Source organism: Meleagris gallopavo, chromosome 4 (genome assembly GCF_905368555.1).
Source record: "Meleagris gallopavo chromosome 4, MGAL_WU_HG_1.1, whole genome shotgun sequence".
Taxonomy (NCBI): domain Eukaryota; kingdom Metazoa; phylum Chordata; class Aves; order Galliformes; family Phasianidae; genus Meleagris; species Meleagris gallopavo.
The window spans coordinates 59300338-59315999 of NC_139407.1; the positions used below are offsets into that span (position 1 = coordinate 59300338).

At 36.5% G+C, this 15662-nt stretch overlaps 1 protein-coding gene across 8 annotated transcripts in view; it reads right to left on the reverse strand.

Moving 5' to 3' along the window:
- Window positions 1–15662, reverse strand: part of PPP2R2C (protein phosphatase 2 regulatory subunit Bgamma) — a 175412-nt gene that overhangs the window by 31895 nt on the left and 127855 nt on the right. For all 8 annotated transcript variants that reach the window (XM_085223508.1, XM_085223510.1, XM_085223512.1 and 5 more), the window contains 2 exons: window positions 14387–14499; window positions 12680–12857 (listed from right to left, as the gene is read on the reverse strand). In XM_085223508.1, the coding sequence (XP_085079634.1) occupies window positions 12680–12857; window positions 14387–14499 (291 nt within the window). The remainder of the gene's footprint in view (window positions 1–12679; window positions 12858–14386; window positions 14500–15662) is intronic.

The window sequence follows — 15662 nt, forward strand, 5'->3', positions numbered from 1 at the left end:
AAAAAAAAAAAAAATCCTCTTTCTATTTCAATATATGCTCTTTTGTCACTTTATTTTTACCCCTGAGTGGGATTTGTTTTCTTTTTAAATTTGTAAGCACTTTCAAAATAAAATTCAGCATAGCACATCCTTCCAAACCTGGCTATTCCTTGTGTTTTCCACAGAGGTCTGTTCCAGCTCCTAATTTTGTCTGCATCTCACACCTACATTCTAGCCTAGACCTAGAAATATTCACTGACTAGGAGCTGAAATCAATAGCAATTCATGGAAGCTGCCAGGGCTTCAGTTTAGGGTAATTGATTGCTGTGGTCCTGTTGAGGCTCTACACTTTTAATATAAGCATTTCTCCAAGTGATTTCTTCTGTTAGTAATTTAGCGCACACCATTTTCATTATAAGGAGGGAAGTGTGATGCTTACAAATCAAGCTCTACCAGTTTTACACTTCCTACATGGTGGTTATATCATTCCTATACCATGTGTCAACTGAGGGAATTCATTCCAAATACCCACGGTTTTCTTGCAGGCTGCATCAGCAGAGCAGGGAAAGGATCAGGCCTCAGTATGCGTGATGTGAATTTACCATGAAAGACAGAAGAGAGCCCTAACTTTTTAATAGCTATCTTCTCACTCATTCCTTAAAGATATAGTGTATGTTTACACTGTTGAAGGACAATTCTGCAGTAGGCATGTCACAACACTAAGGATGCTACTGGATAGATTCCAGCTTTTTAATCTCTATCTTGCAGACCCTTTGTCCAAGAGTCATGGATTTCTGGAATGGATTATCAATAGGTTAATGATTTTGGCCTGTTTGTCAAATTTCTGTCTCTTACCTTAGGCAGAGAGATGACCCAGTATTTATTCTCTAAGTACTCCTAATAGCCAATGTCAATGCTTTTTATCATGCAACATTCTCCCACTACTCCACTAAAAGCATGTGCTATATGGGTTTTATTAAAAGCCCAGGGAGTTGCAATTATGTTGTCTGTGCCATTTTACTCTTCTGAACCACGAAAAAAGAAACTACTGCATAAGTGTGTGCTCCTTCAAGCTGTCTTGTATCTAATATCTGCTAATGCAAGGTATTGATCCATTCATGAAAATGACTTAATCGTACAAGGTCAGCCCAATTCCATTTTTAAATTCCACAGTCCTTACAACAATGACTCTTCAAGATATCAAACTGGAGCTGGGAAATCTGGCAGCCACCTCACTGATTTGCTGATGTTGATTGGCAACAAAATGTTTCCATTGAAGGCATTTAGCTGGTGCCATTATGATAGAACAAAGGCTTCTGACAGCTTTTTTTTTTTTTTTCCTCCTGTATTTTTCCTCATATTAGGATTATGAGATAGATAGAGAAATAGTAAAATTGCTACAAGTCTTTCAGCTCAACCTGGAAAACCAAGCCATGGGCAGTTATGTTAGGTGCCAGGCAAACAGAAAGTAAAAAGACTGGTCATTATTTAAAGAGCAAGTATAAAGTGCATACAAAGAATAGATGAGGTAATGGTAACAGAGATCTCTGAACTCCTGAGTTCTCTTAACTTATAATGGTGCTCCATGGGCAATGGCATCACACATGCTCAGCATAGAACTCTTGGTGCAAGAATTTCCTCACAGTCTAATAGCTAAGGCTTCGGTCAGATTTTTGTCCAGTTTTGTTCTCTATTTATGTTCCTAACATCATAAAACCTAGGAAGAGAGGAGAGGTGGATATTCAGAGCCTTATTACATTTGTCTTTTGGAGGTGCAACGGTGCAAATCAGATGCAAATTTTCTCATAGATAGGCCTGCTTGTGCATGTTGCAACCACTAATTTTCTTAAAGAATAATGAAGTTAGAAGTAGCTACCGGAAAATGTTGATGTAATCAAAAACTGAATCTTCAGCTTGTTTTTCAGAACAAAATGCCTGCATTTTCATCTGGAGACACAGTCACATGTCTGTTTTATCTGTAACCATATGCATATCCAAATTTTCAAAAGCAACAAAATCATTATCTGCAGATGCATGCAGTTGAGAGCAAAATTAAGTGGATGAGTCAACACAAGACCTGCGCTTAAAAGCACATCTGGAGTTTCCAGTGCATAGTACTCTATCACTGAAAGGTTTCAAAGTAGTATTTAGTTGATATATGTGCACGTTAATTAATTATGATTTGTCTGAAACTACTGTGAGATGCTTAACATTGCATTTGAAACATAGCAGATATCAGCAACACCTCAAGTATGTATAAAATATGAATGGAAAAGACCTATTAAAGTCACCTAGCTCAGCTTCTGTTAGGCAGCAGTCTTTTCTACGGTATGGCAAATGGCCCCATGTGTTACAGACCAGCAAGGGCTCCAAGAACGGGTTCAACTTCAATATAATAAAGCAAGGAAAAATTATAAATTGTGGCAAAATCATCTCATAATTGACAAATGTATTTTCCTGAAATGAATGAGATGTTTAAAAGAGAACTGAGAAGGAGCCTCTTGATTTGCTGAGTCCAGTCTCACGTAGTACGGAGAAGTACAGCATATGTAACTTCCTTAACTGCATCTTAGAATAGCCAGGGATTTATGGGAAAGTAGAAATAACACTTTTTAAGAAGTCTATGCAATAACAGATTATACTATCAGTAAATTTATTTCTTGATACTTATTAAAATCTCATGCATTTTAGGAAGATCTGTCTTTTAAGACGCAGATGCAGAGTTTCTAGCTGGAGGGTACAGACTCTTTAGAGGATTTCAGCGGAGTTTCTTCTTTCCCTATATGCAATTTATTCTTTCACATACCTTACAGAAATATTTTACAGAAATCCCCAGTGCAGCAGTATTTGTGCCGTATAGTAAAAGTATTCCATATTTTTACTGAAGTTATATTTGAATTCAAAGACTCATTGTTTGCACAGTTCAGCTACCTAAAAATAGGTCTTTTAGAGCATAGTGTTCTCTTCTTCCTTCATATGTATTACAGAAGCAGTAAAATAAAACTATCTTTAAAATATCTAAATGTTTCTGAAAAACAATTACTTTAAAAATACTGACAAAGGCTTCAGTTCAGATTTTATGCCAATGTTTATGCCTGCAAGCACTTTGCACTGCAAAGAAATCCTTGAAAATAAGGAACAGATTCTCATGAGAATCTTGAGTAGAAGTTTTTAAGATCATCTCTATTAATTCATATAACACACCTTCTAGCAGGACTATTACCTAGCTGATTAATCTGTTGAAAGATTTACAAAAATGCCCATCAGCTTCCCCTCTAGGCATTGCGGAGAATCACGGATTCCTGAAGTTTTAAACAGCAATATTATTTTTTGAGGGAGTTTGATATTCACAGCCGTATGGTTGTTTGTTTAATCTCTTCAGGAGACTGATTCCAGATAAGTCACATAACTCTATTCAGTATGAAAACTGTCATAACAGTTGTATTTTTAACTCTGGTCTTCTCATCTTGTTTAAGTTAATATGGCTTTTATATACAAGAGCATTTTCACTCCAAAAGTGAACTCCCTAAATGGAAAGTATTGTAATTTCATATATAGTGGCAACAGTATAGAGAAGTCTTTCTCAGTGAGTATTAAGAGAGCAGACGAGAAACTGAAATGTCTACACTAACAAGATGTGCACTGCTACTTCAGAGCAAAAAAAACCTTCCAGGGTTGCAGGACTCAGAAGTGCTTTCAATACCAAGATGACTGCATGGGCATTTTCATTACATCTCAATTCTTCTATGGAAGGCCTTTGAGCTAAAAGATTTTAGCTGATGAACACTGCAGTAACATTTTCTTCTTTTTTATGTTAACAGTCCACAAAAGATTGTGCTTTGCAAGGTTAATTTCAAGTCCAAACTCACAAGGGAGTAAGAATAATTAGGCCCACTTAAAAGAATTCTCCCCTCTGGCAGAGTCAATTGAATTATTTATACATTATCTTTTCATATAATCGTACCTAGGACTGTGTAAATGGTTTTTTTGTCTAACTTTCAATAAATTTGTAATACTTGTGTTTCAAGTTGGATACACCGCCTGCACCTGTGACAATAGAAATGGCTCACTTTTAAAATGCTTCAATGAGAAATTAATCCAGAGGGAAACAGAAACATGCAGTTTAAAAGCTTTCACAATGATATCATACTGATTAAAACTCATCAGCTGAAGAAATAAAATCAGTAGGACAATAAACTTTGGGTTGAATCCTGTTACCTATTTCCGCAGGAATAACTTCATTGACTACAGCTTGCGCTAAAATGTGAGTGCTCCTTACCTGAGAATCAGTTCTATGATGCAACCCTTTAGCTGCAATTCCTCCCTACATTCCTGCAATATTCCTTGCAACAGTTCCCACGTCCCTCTTTGCTAAGGGATCTCAGATTGCAGATAAAGCCTAAAAATTTCTAATGAGATGCTAAAGTGAAAATGGAAACCTGTCTGATGCTGTTCAGATTAATTTCAGCTCTACTGAGCACTCTTTCTCTCTTTGACAGAAATAAACTTGAGAAAGTTTGAGATCATGACACCTGAAATGACATTCCTGGTACAAAATAGTTATTTGTTTGCCACAGTCAGAAGAACAACTGAGCCAAGTAGACTGGAAAGCAACTCACTCTGCAGAGATCTATGAAAAAATATTTTTGTATCTGCTTTTTCTTACCTAGATCACTCTACAAACACATCAATACAGGGAAATCCCACCACTGCTCCTTAATGTTCTATTAAAGGGTTCTGACACGAGTTTTGTGGGTTCTGGATTTCACTATATTCTTCATTGTCCGCTGCAACTCCAGATAATTTTCTTTTTTGTTTTTGCAATTCAATGATTTTAATGCCTCTGGCTGTTTTTCCTTATCTCTGCAGCAACTACATAATGGGCATGCATCTCTATTTAGGGACAACCGCATTAGAGAAGATGGAGAGCTAGATAAAAGAGTAATCCATTGAAAGGTTAACGGAATCACATACTTACTCATTCAAATTGTGTATGGACAGGAGTGATAAGTAAGGAAATTAGGTATACTGATTAACAAACTAATATTTTTATTAAACAATAAATCTGCAGTGCAGTAATTATCCCAAGGCTATAGCTATGCTCAAACAACTTTAAATTAACTTCTTTAAAAACAACTCCAGAAAAAAAAAAAAAAAAGACGACAACTTGTCTTTGCCAAGAATGCAAAGGCCTCAGCTATAATTGGTTTTTCACAGCCAGGCTGAACTCCTTCCATTTATTTATTTTTAGAACACAGTTAGATAGGGAATATTTTCATAGTTATATTCCATGCCCTGAAGACACTGATATCTGATCCTCCAGCCATGGACTGCTTGCTTTTGCTGCAATGCACGTTTGAGCATTCTGGATGGATGGCCTCAGACAGCAATTTGATGCTAAAACACTATTTAAGTAGCTCTGATATCTCTCTTTTTGCTATCAGATATGTTCTTTCATCCAATTCTATTTGACTGGCGGACAATCACATTCTTGAGATATGAATCAACTTAAGGTGATGAGAACAGTTAAAAATTGATGGTTTCTGACAAGGAGTGAAAGGACAAAACAACACAAAAGTTTCAAAGACTGCTTTTGCAAACTTACTTATGGTTTCCATAGCTCTCTGACTCTGGAATTAGTCTTCTAAAAGACACAGTGACTTCTCCCTTTTTCTTGAAAACAAAACTCCTTAAGGTTCTTCGAGTCACTACTCATGCAGTCTCGCTTGTCAGAATTATTGTCTATTACTTGAATCACATCAGTAAGCTATAGATTAAGAACAGAGGATAATATACAAACACAAGACTACCTCAGCTCTTAAAAACCATACTCAGGATATTTGTGGTATATGATGATCACATCAGAAATAACACCATGCCCACATGTTGGGCATAATTTTACCTCAACAGAAGTAGAACCAATTCAGTGTCTATAACTTTCTGAATAATCGTGTTGCAGAAACTGTAGCTATGTCAAAGGCTGTAAGACCCTAGAGGTGACCCTAGAAATGCAGTTTCCTCTTGGCACTTTGCACTAGGGACACAGAAACAGATGAGTCTGGCCAGAGTTCATGAAAGGCTCTGCTGTTACCAGAATTTTATACAGTTCAGAAAAGATGGGAACTTACAACTACATACACTTTTTTATTAATTTTATTCCACAACTGACACTGAAAAACATTCCTTATATGTCTTAAACAAAAGAATCCCTACTGCATTTTTCCTAATCAGCAGTAAAAACATATGTCAAGGACTTCCCCAACTACTACAGTTTTAAGATCCTCATTTTTGTGGTCACATGGGATATTCTGCTTACAACTGAAAATTCTTTATTTTATCCCATATTTAACTATAATGCTTACAAAGAACAAGTGCTGGATGCATTATTTAATTACATACCCATGGAGCCAGTGTGGTCCCCAGTCTAGCAGTCAAAAAATTCTTTCCTCCTTTTATATTCTTCTTAATAATTATTTATCTAGTATTACATATCCAATTAGTGTAGACCTCTACAGAATCTTAAACATATTAAAGAAAAATCAGGCTTTATTTGATGAGTGATATCTAGTAACACTGTTCAACAGCTCCATTAAAATAATGATTGAGTTTTACTCTAAATTAGAGCTGCCTTTGTCCAATTTAATGTATATCAGATATTCTTTTTATGGTATATACATAACTACAATATTGGAATTCCATCTAGCTTTGCTTGTACACATCAGTGTTGTTTGTATGTAGTTCATATTTTAGCTTAAATAAAGTGCCATTTAATCTAAAAGAGAGTTATAGATGGAAGTAATGGAAAGTGGGATCTCACCACACAAGATTCAGATTCTGGGCTGAAATTCCAACAAACCTATTTAACTCTATAATCTTTGTTTAATTGAGTATAAAGTGGGGCTGAGACTGACTAGCTTCACATTTTTAGTATAATTATTTAAAAATAAATTCATTCCAATGTCTTTCATTGTGTTAAAGTACAACAAGCACTTCAGTTATACAGAAAAGATTCACATCATGACCATTTAAAATCTAATTACTAGTAGATGAGAAGTGACAACATAACAAAGAACCTAACAGTTAAGTTGATATTGGTGTGAACTTTGCATATTAAAAAGTTTAATATATTAGAATTTTTTTTCTTTTGTTTTCAGCCTTTTTCTTTTCCATGCTGCCCTTTCTTATGACTTAGCAGGATAGGGCACCTAAGCCTTTATTCAGCTTTTACAAGTCTTTCTCAGTTAGAGCACAATTCAGCATTCACCAAAACATACAGAAAACCTCCAGCTCACAGTATTCAGATGTGAGTTAGGTGCCAAGATCTTTGACTACTGCCAACAGTTTTTGCTAGAAAGCCAGTATTACCCTGCCGGAAAAAAATAATTTAAAAAAAAAAAAAAAAAAAAAAAGGAGACCAGAGAGTACATTACATCTATCCAGAATCTAAGCCTGCTGAAAATAGCTTTCTTCCCCTCAGTTATTCAAGTAGGAGTATTTTAATTAGGAGAGCAGAGCAACTGATCCTCATTAGCTACACTGTAAAGCAACCATTTCTCAATAGTTACACTCTAAAAGAGGTTGCCAAACCATACAAATAGGGTACATCCTGCAATCTCTTCTGCAATCCCCTACTTCTGATTTAAAGACTGATTTCAGCTCTGCAGATGTCTTCATTTGTCTTTAATGGAGAGAGACCAAGACAAAGCCTGTGGGAGAAGGAGAGACTCTGGGAAATATACAACACGAGAACACTATGAGGAAAGCTACTCAAATTTTGCTAGCAACAACTCAACTCAATTAGAAAAGGGCTCCTTGATGCAGTGTATACCTTCTAAACACACAATGCAGATTGGCAGAACTTTTCTTGACAGAACAGGAAGCACTAATAATATACAGAGCTATCAAAAGGAGAGAAATAACGTCTTCCAAGTATCCAAACAGAGAGTGTATGCTTGAGGAAAACAGAGCTGAGGGTGTGGTAGCAGCAGGTTTTAATGCAGTTAAGGCTTTTTTTCCAAGAGCAAGAAAAGCACATCGTGAATAGTTTGTGCACAGTCATCGTGTCAGAGGAATTTTTATAGAAACGACCACATCCCACTGAAGGGCATAAACCTGTCAGCTTCCAGCTCCAAGAATGCCAAGAGAAAACTGCATGTTTGCTCTCAGCTTAACATTCAAATGCATAGCACTGAGACAGGGAACAGGAATTCTGCAAGGCGGCAGGCTGCCCCCAGGGCATGCTGTGATATGCCCTGTGCAATTCAGACGCACATCAGGCTGTACGAACTTGGTCTCCATCTACATAATCTGTTATTTTGGTGATATTATTTCTTTGCTTTTTTGTTGTTGTTTATTTCTTAAATAAAGTAATTTCCCTAAGATTCAGTGCCTAACGATCTGACTATCCATGATATGCTTCAAATACTGGAATACATTAGACTATAAGAAGGCCCTATGGTGATTTGCTAATTAGCTTAACTCTTATGGGACAGAGAAGTAGGAATTTTTTATTAAATCAGGATAACACTGGACTATATTGATCTGACTGAGAAACGAGTATTTTAGTCAAGATGAGTCTCTAGATGAGTACATGCTGGAAACAGTGATGTTGTTTCCATAGCAATGCCATGACTGCCTCTGGAGTGAAATAGTGCGCTACCAGGAAATGAAGGGAGTTCAAGTGCTATGAGCTACATACTTCTGAGGGTGATCCAAATACATTCTCATAAAGAATATTTAGTGCAGCTAGATAGTCCAAAGATTGCTGCTGATGTGAAGTAAGCCTTATCAGTATGCTTCCAGCACTCCAGTTTTCTCATTCAGTACACCAAAGATGACTTATCTAAAGGCTTAAGCTATGGACAACACTGCTAAGCCATTTCAGATGAACATTAACAAATATAGCAACCTTTACCTCCCTTCTTTTCCAGTGAAGAGTATCATCTATAATTAAGAACACTGACTCTCGTTCTCCATAACATAATCACACACATTAAACCTTTCAGCGAAGAAAAGCCTCGTATGTGTAATTATTTACTAGCTGACCCTCTCGCTTCCTTTCCTCTCACCTCCTCCTCCCTTTCCTCATCCTGCTCAAACAATACTGAGCAAACATGCTTGCAAGTGGGAAGTCATGTACAAAAGTTTTGCATATTTCTGAGGAAAATTTACAGTCATAGCATAAAACTCACTTCTCTGCTTTTTACCCCAGTTACTGTTTATGCTAATATCAAAGCAAACCACAGTCACTAACTGTATTTTGCTTGCCTAAGGCTTTACCTAAAATACATATTTTGATCAAATTTTGCAAAGCTGAATTATTTTCCAAGGGAGTCAGAAAGAGAACTAACTTAAGATCTGCACTGCTTTGTCTTTTTGTTTTGAAATACACAGAGATTTCTCAGTGATTTGTAGAAGTGCTAAAATAATGGTTATAACCCAAACAAAGCCATTATAACTGTTCTTGACTAAAATTTTACAAGACAAAGTATTTTACTTGAAAAAATTTTAGCATATCACTGTTAATCTGACAGTTTTTCTCCAGCCTTTCCCCAGTAATTTGTAAAGATGTTCAAACATGAGCTGAATGTCCAGAAGCTCTATCACTGTATTTGCTGTGCCACTGTCACAACAGCCTCTTGGGTAAATAGATTGCAGTTCATTATACACAGCACTGCTGTCTCTGACGGAAAGTAGAAAGACAACTATGTACCACTGCCAGATCCCTTATTAACAAATGCAACTTACAGCTAAATATTTTCTATTTATTGTTTTAAATGTTTCAAGGAATCAAGCCCCCAGTACAAAACAGCAAGATATTTCACTTCCATTTTACATCTAGTAAGAGAGTGTGAAGCAAGCATTTTTAAAACTCAGTCTCCTCTTGTCTGTTCTCTTAACTCTTCTGCAGAACAAGGCACCAAACCAAGCAACATTCGGGTTGGATATTAGAAAAAAATTATTCTCTGAAAGAGTGGTAAAGCATTGCAATGAGCTACCCAGGGAGCTCTGCTGGAGTCACCATACCTGGAAGTGTTCAAGAAAAGCGTAGGAGTGGCACGTGGGGACACGGGTTAGTGGGCATTGGTGGCAACAGGTTCCCAAGTGAACTAGATAATCTTAGAGGTTTCAGTTAGAGATTCATTTTTGTTACTGGACAGATTTCAAAATCTACTGGAAAATATGCTGCTGCAATTTTACAAGAACTTAAAGAGTCCTATATAGAGGGGAAAAAAAAAAAGAAAAAAAAAAGATACCTGCCACTGTGTCCAGTATAACAAAAACAGGCTGCTATCTAAGATTAACCACCTTTTTACTACTGTTTTACCAATGTTCTCTCTTATCACTACCTAAACTCTCTCATGACCATCTGACAGGTATTCATTCATTCATATGTAAAAGAAGTAGCAAGATCTGTATCTGAATCCAGGATAAAATACAGTTATTACAAAGTTATCCACACACTCTAGAAAACAAACTTTTCAGTAAATACTCCACAACAGGAAGGTGTGCGTAGTACACACAGCTGTGACTGAATGCAACAGATGAGTACACACAAGTAGAGACAGTAACATTCTGAATAGTGTTCAGTCTCAAGTACCTTTGATGTCCATATTGTATAATCAAGACATATAGTAGCATTTATGATCTTGAGATTGTTTCTCAGCTCTTCACAGGTACACTGCTAGTTTGAAATATTTTTGTGGACAAGCACTTTAGAAGACTACATATATACGTTTCCATACAAAGGGTAAATGAATTAAAATACTGTTAATCAGGCTATGAAATTTAAAGTTTGCATAAGGAATTTCTTTAAACTGCATCAATTTCCTCATCCACCTCATACACAAAATAGCAGACAAATTTATCTGTCTACCAACTCCTTACTCTTTTGTGAAGATTAGTTGTTCAACGTGAACAAGAGAAAGGAAAATATATGCATACATACTAAAAATTACCTTACATCACCTCATTCACAATACTTCTGTTCTGAATGTATCAGTATTCTCATAGTAATGTTTTATTTTCAAGTATTTACACACATTTGGGATTTGAAAATTCATTTGGATCTGATATTTCAGTCACTAAGCTCTTATCATGAGAAACGAGTCATTAAAATCTCAGGTCATCCTCATGAACTATAACCAATATCTGTTTTGTTTGGTTTTTGAAGTTCTCAGAAAAAATTATCCTCACAATCCATATTTCATAAAACATCTTTTAGCACAACAATAGGGACTGCCAAAAGCAAAGACTTACGTAAATATTCAGGAGTGTGGTTTGGTTATCACATACAGACGTAGTATGTGATACATAGACTGCTGTTCTCATTCTGACTCACTGCTCTGCTTTAGAAGAGGAAGAAAACACACATCAGGCACCTACAAAAGTGCCCAGGAGAGACATAAGAGTGGAGGGTGAAGCTATAGTGAGGAGGAGAATGTGAGAAGTCATACTAAAACTCCATACAGATGTGCTGGCAAAAGAATTTCTCACTCTGTCCTCTCATATGAAACTACAGAAGTACAGTTGCTTGAATATCAAAGGCAAACACTGCTGCATTCTAAAGGATCACCTAAAGATTGATCCTAAAAACAATCTTGTTAAAGAAGGCACCATTGATCTCACTTAACGTAGACAGGTGAAAGGCAGAAAAAGAATATCTCAATTTGTTTCCAAACTCAAATTACCTAAGGATAAATGCACCTGTCATTCGATACTACAAATGCAGTCCCATTTGTTTTTTTGTTTTTAAGGACATCAAGAATTGCTTCACTTAATAAATTTTTTCCTCTGACTTTAATAAAGCACAGGCCAAGCTCAAGAGATTAAGTAGCCTACAGATCAGGAAACATGAAAGACCAGTAGGAAAAGGAAAAAGATGGCAAAAAGGAATTTGTCCACAGCAGAACAACAATTTCTCTTCAATATCTAATAGTCCTTCATACAATTCCATGGAGAAATATTCTTCTAATTCCTCTTGAAATAAAACAAAACAACAACAACAACAAAGGGAATACAATATTCTGAGCTGGCTCCATAATCTATTTCTTGTCTTTCTCTTCCCTTATGTTCTGCAATGCACAGAGAATCATTTTTCTTGACTTCATTTTCTCTGGCTCCTCCTGCACTGTGCAATGCAGTGCAGGGGCAGCCTCCCTGACTACAACAGTCCCACAGCGTGGCTTTAAGGATGATGCTAGCATTTGATACAGAAATGACTGCATTAACTCCAAACACAACTCACATGAAGCAGGCAAGCCTAATCCCCAAACTATGCACATCTCAGACATAAGTATTTTGTGCAGCAGGGTGGCTGAGAACAGGAGACAGAGGAAGAACAGGCCTTTCAGGAAAAAAAAAAAAAAAGGAAAAAAAAGGTGCTCAGCATGAAATGTCTTAAGGAAATTACAGTATAAAACATGCTAGTCAGGTGGATAGTTATCCTTCAGTCATCATCAGTTTTCTGTTTATGTATCATTGTCCAACTCCAGGACTGCTATTTTTCACAAAATTCCCTAAATTTTGCAACCTGTTAGCTGTCCTTTATGATATTTGAGTGTTTTCTGTTACAAATACTGCCAGGATTCTGGTAAGGGTAAGACTTATTTATAAACCTGCAGAAAAAATATTTTAAGATGTCTCTCCTAAACTCCACTAATGCTATCAACACTGACCAAGGAACCACAATAAAGGATACTGAAGCTTCTATCTGTGATTGCTAAGTGCCAGAGATTAATCCTGAGATCATCTGCTGACATGTACGTCTCACAGTCACTGTTGACAGATATTGAGTTGACATGATAGGTGTGACCATTAGCAAAGATTCTCCGGGGAGTGACTTCTACCATCAAATCCATAGGTTTCAATACAGGCACCTGCCAAAAAACAAACCACAGATCAGAAACAGAGGAAGATCTTTACTCAGTTTTTTTGCTAGCATGATGGAGAGCAAGTATTCAAAGAATGTGACATTATAAAACTTCTCAGTAGTGTATGCAAGTTGAATTTCTCTATGGATGAATAGTTGGGCAAGACCATCCCTGACAACAGGGAAGCCATGGAGAGCTAGGAAGAAGAGTGGAAAGCTTGGGCCACTGGAAGAGAGGCACTGACAGCTGCCACACTGCAGGCCAGTCCCATGTCTCACATATGCAGAAGGTTCCTGCTTCAGCAGTCAAACAATGAATTCCTAGTATTTTGTTTTTCCTATATTCTGTTTGCTGTAAATCACTCACATTATTTCTTTTGCTATTTTACCTCAAAAAGAAGTCAAGCAGCGAAAACGTTATAATCTCTGCAGAACATAATAAATACAGTTTTAGAAAACAAACCCAACTGATCATTGCACTCTTGTTATTTCCCTGTGTGTCACTTCGATGTCACGCTCTGAAATCTAGACAATGCCCTTTTGGTAAAGCATTAAACACAGAAATGCTGTGATCCTCAATTGGGAATATACCATGTAGTTGAACATGCATCAGAAACAATCTATCAAACACACAAGATCATTTAAAGAGAAACACAGAAAAGTTAAAGCTTTGAGTTTAAGTTGCTGCTACAGCAACAAAGCAATGATTCTCTCAATCTTTGAATTCTCAGATTATAAGCAAACCTAAATGACTTTGTTTGCTTAATGATACAGAACAGGTACTCCACTCTGCATGAATTCCATTCATGTAGATCTTTAGACTTCGGTGGGTATTTTTGTCCTCGATAGACAATATTGGCTTGGTATGCAGGTAGGAGTTGATTGTTTCTTCTTAAGATTAGTGAAAATAATAGCACTTGTACAACACAGCCTAGGATAGAACTTTTAGTTCTAATCTTTAGTCATCTTCTTTGGAATAACACCTGAAGTGATTCAGCCATTAAAGTGTGAGAGCAAAAATATATTACAATATGAGATTGATGACTGAACCCATCAGCAATGGAAAGCCTCTCACTCACGGACTTCTGCGTATCTCCAGAAAGAAGACAATTCTTTTATACTACTATAATAACGATGAGACTGAAATTTGCTGTACTGTCTAACTCCGTTACTCTGAATGAGGTGCGTGTACTGTTTAACATTAATTATAAGAAGGCTTCTTCCAGCACATTAAATTCCACAACCCTGTGTGAAAGAATGTGAAGTCACGCTGAGATAATTTTATCAGGAAGAATAGAATTGATGATAAACTCCAAACATTTCTGTGATGGTCACTATGTCATAAGGGATTTGTGACTTAAAAATAGATTATAGATTCAAAACTGTAAAGCCAGCCAAAACTTCAAGAATAATTGCACATATACTTAACACTAGGTATATATTTAGTTTATTATTTATTTAGAAATCTTTCACTGACTTGGTGCCCAGGACTATCTTCTTCACACGGAAGCAACAAGGACAAAGACAGCATCTTACCTGTAGTGATGTTACTGTAGAAAGATCTTTAAGCTTTCCTTCTTCATCCTTTAAGTTGTACCCCTCTGGCCTCTTATCTCTTTCAGTAATTTTCCATAACTTGATTGTTTTATCTTTAAAAGAAGAGACAAACAGCTTTCTGTCAGCATAGGAATTCTGAACACAGTTAATCAACTAAAGAAGTTTCTGCACCTTAGCTTAGCCATGTTCCATGCTGAAACAGTCTAGGTCTCTAAATCTGGCACATTCAATCAATGCTGCCAACTGGAAAAAATACTCATAAAGCACATCCCATACCCTGAAGTGAGTCAGAGGGCCCTGACAGCTGACAGATCCTGCAAAACACACGCTGCTCTCATATCCAACTCAGCAGTTTGCAGGCAGAACGTACCAAAACCACATAGTGCTTCCTGCTGAAGGTCAAACTTGCAAAGTCAAATCGTCAAGGAAATAATCTTGATACTAAAGTGTATTAGCTAGGTTACTTCTGAACCACACAAGAAGAGAGACCAGTTATACCTGCTTGTCTTGCTGTGGAAATGGGCAAAGGTGTATTAGTATAACATCATGAGCTCTAGCAAAAAAATGAAAGTGTGAAGTATGAAACATTTTGCTCTGCTAACAATGGATATCAATAAAAAAAAAACATTAGAAAACAGAGAGAAACATGCTTTAAGGATTAGAGAGAGAGAAGTGGCGAGAAAAATATGAGTTAAACCTAAATTCTCCCTTTTCATGATGGATAAGATGATCATCAAGAATATCACGATAGAATTAGGATGTTTCTTGTTTAGCAACGAGTTTTTTAAACATTTTAGATGGAATTTCTCCTTTTTGTAGCTGCACATTAAAGCTGCAGATTTCCCTGATACTATCTACTGCCACTCCAACCTTGCAAATTTAGGCAGAAGAATAAATGTCAGCTCTTCTCCTTTTACATATGCGTATACCTTGTCCTGATCTTCTAATAGTTGTTTTACACATCTATTCATGGAGCAGCCAGACTTTCCAAAACTTCTGCACGTCAGATGCTAACCTCCATTCCTGCATGTTTTCTCATTTAGTCCTTTCCTCTTCCTTCACCTTCTCTTCCCAAAATTCCAAATACTTCTTTCAAATGCTAGTGCATATTATTTTAAAAGTAATATATCTGAATAGAGAAATCATTCCTCATTTCTATAGCAATTTTACCTTTGATCTTTTTTTATTTTAAAAATCAATCAGTTGCTCCACTGCTCAGAGAGTTTTTATTATTATGCATCTGTGTTGGGTTTTT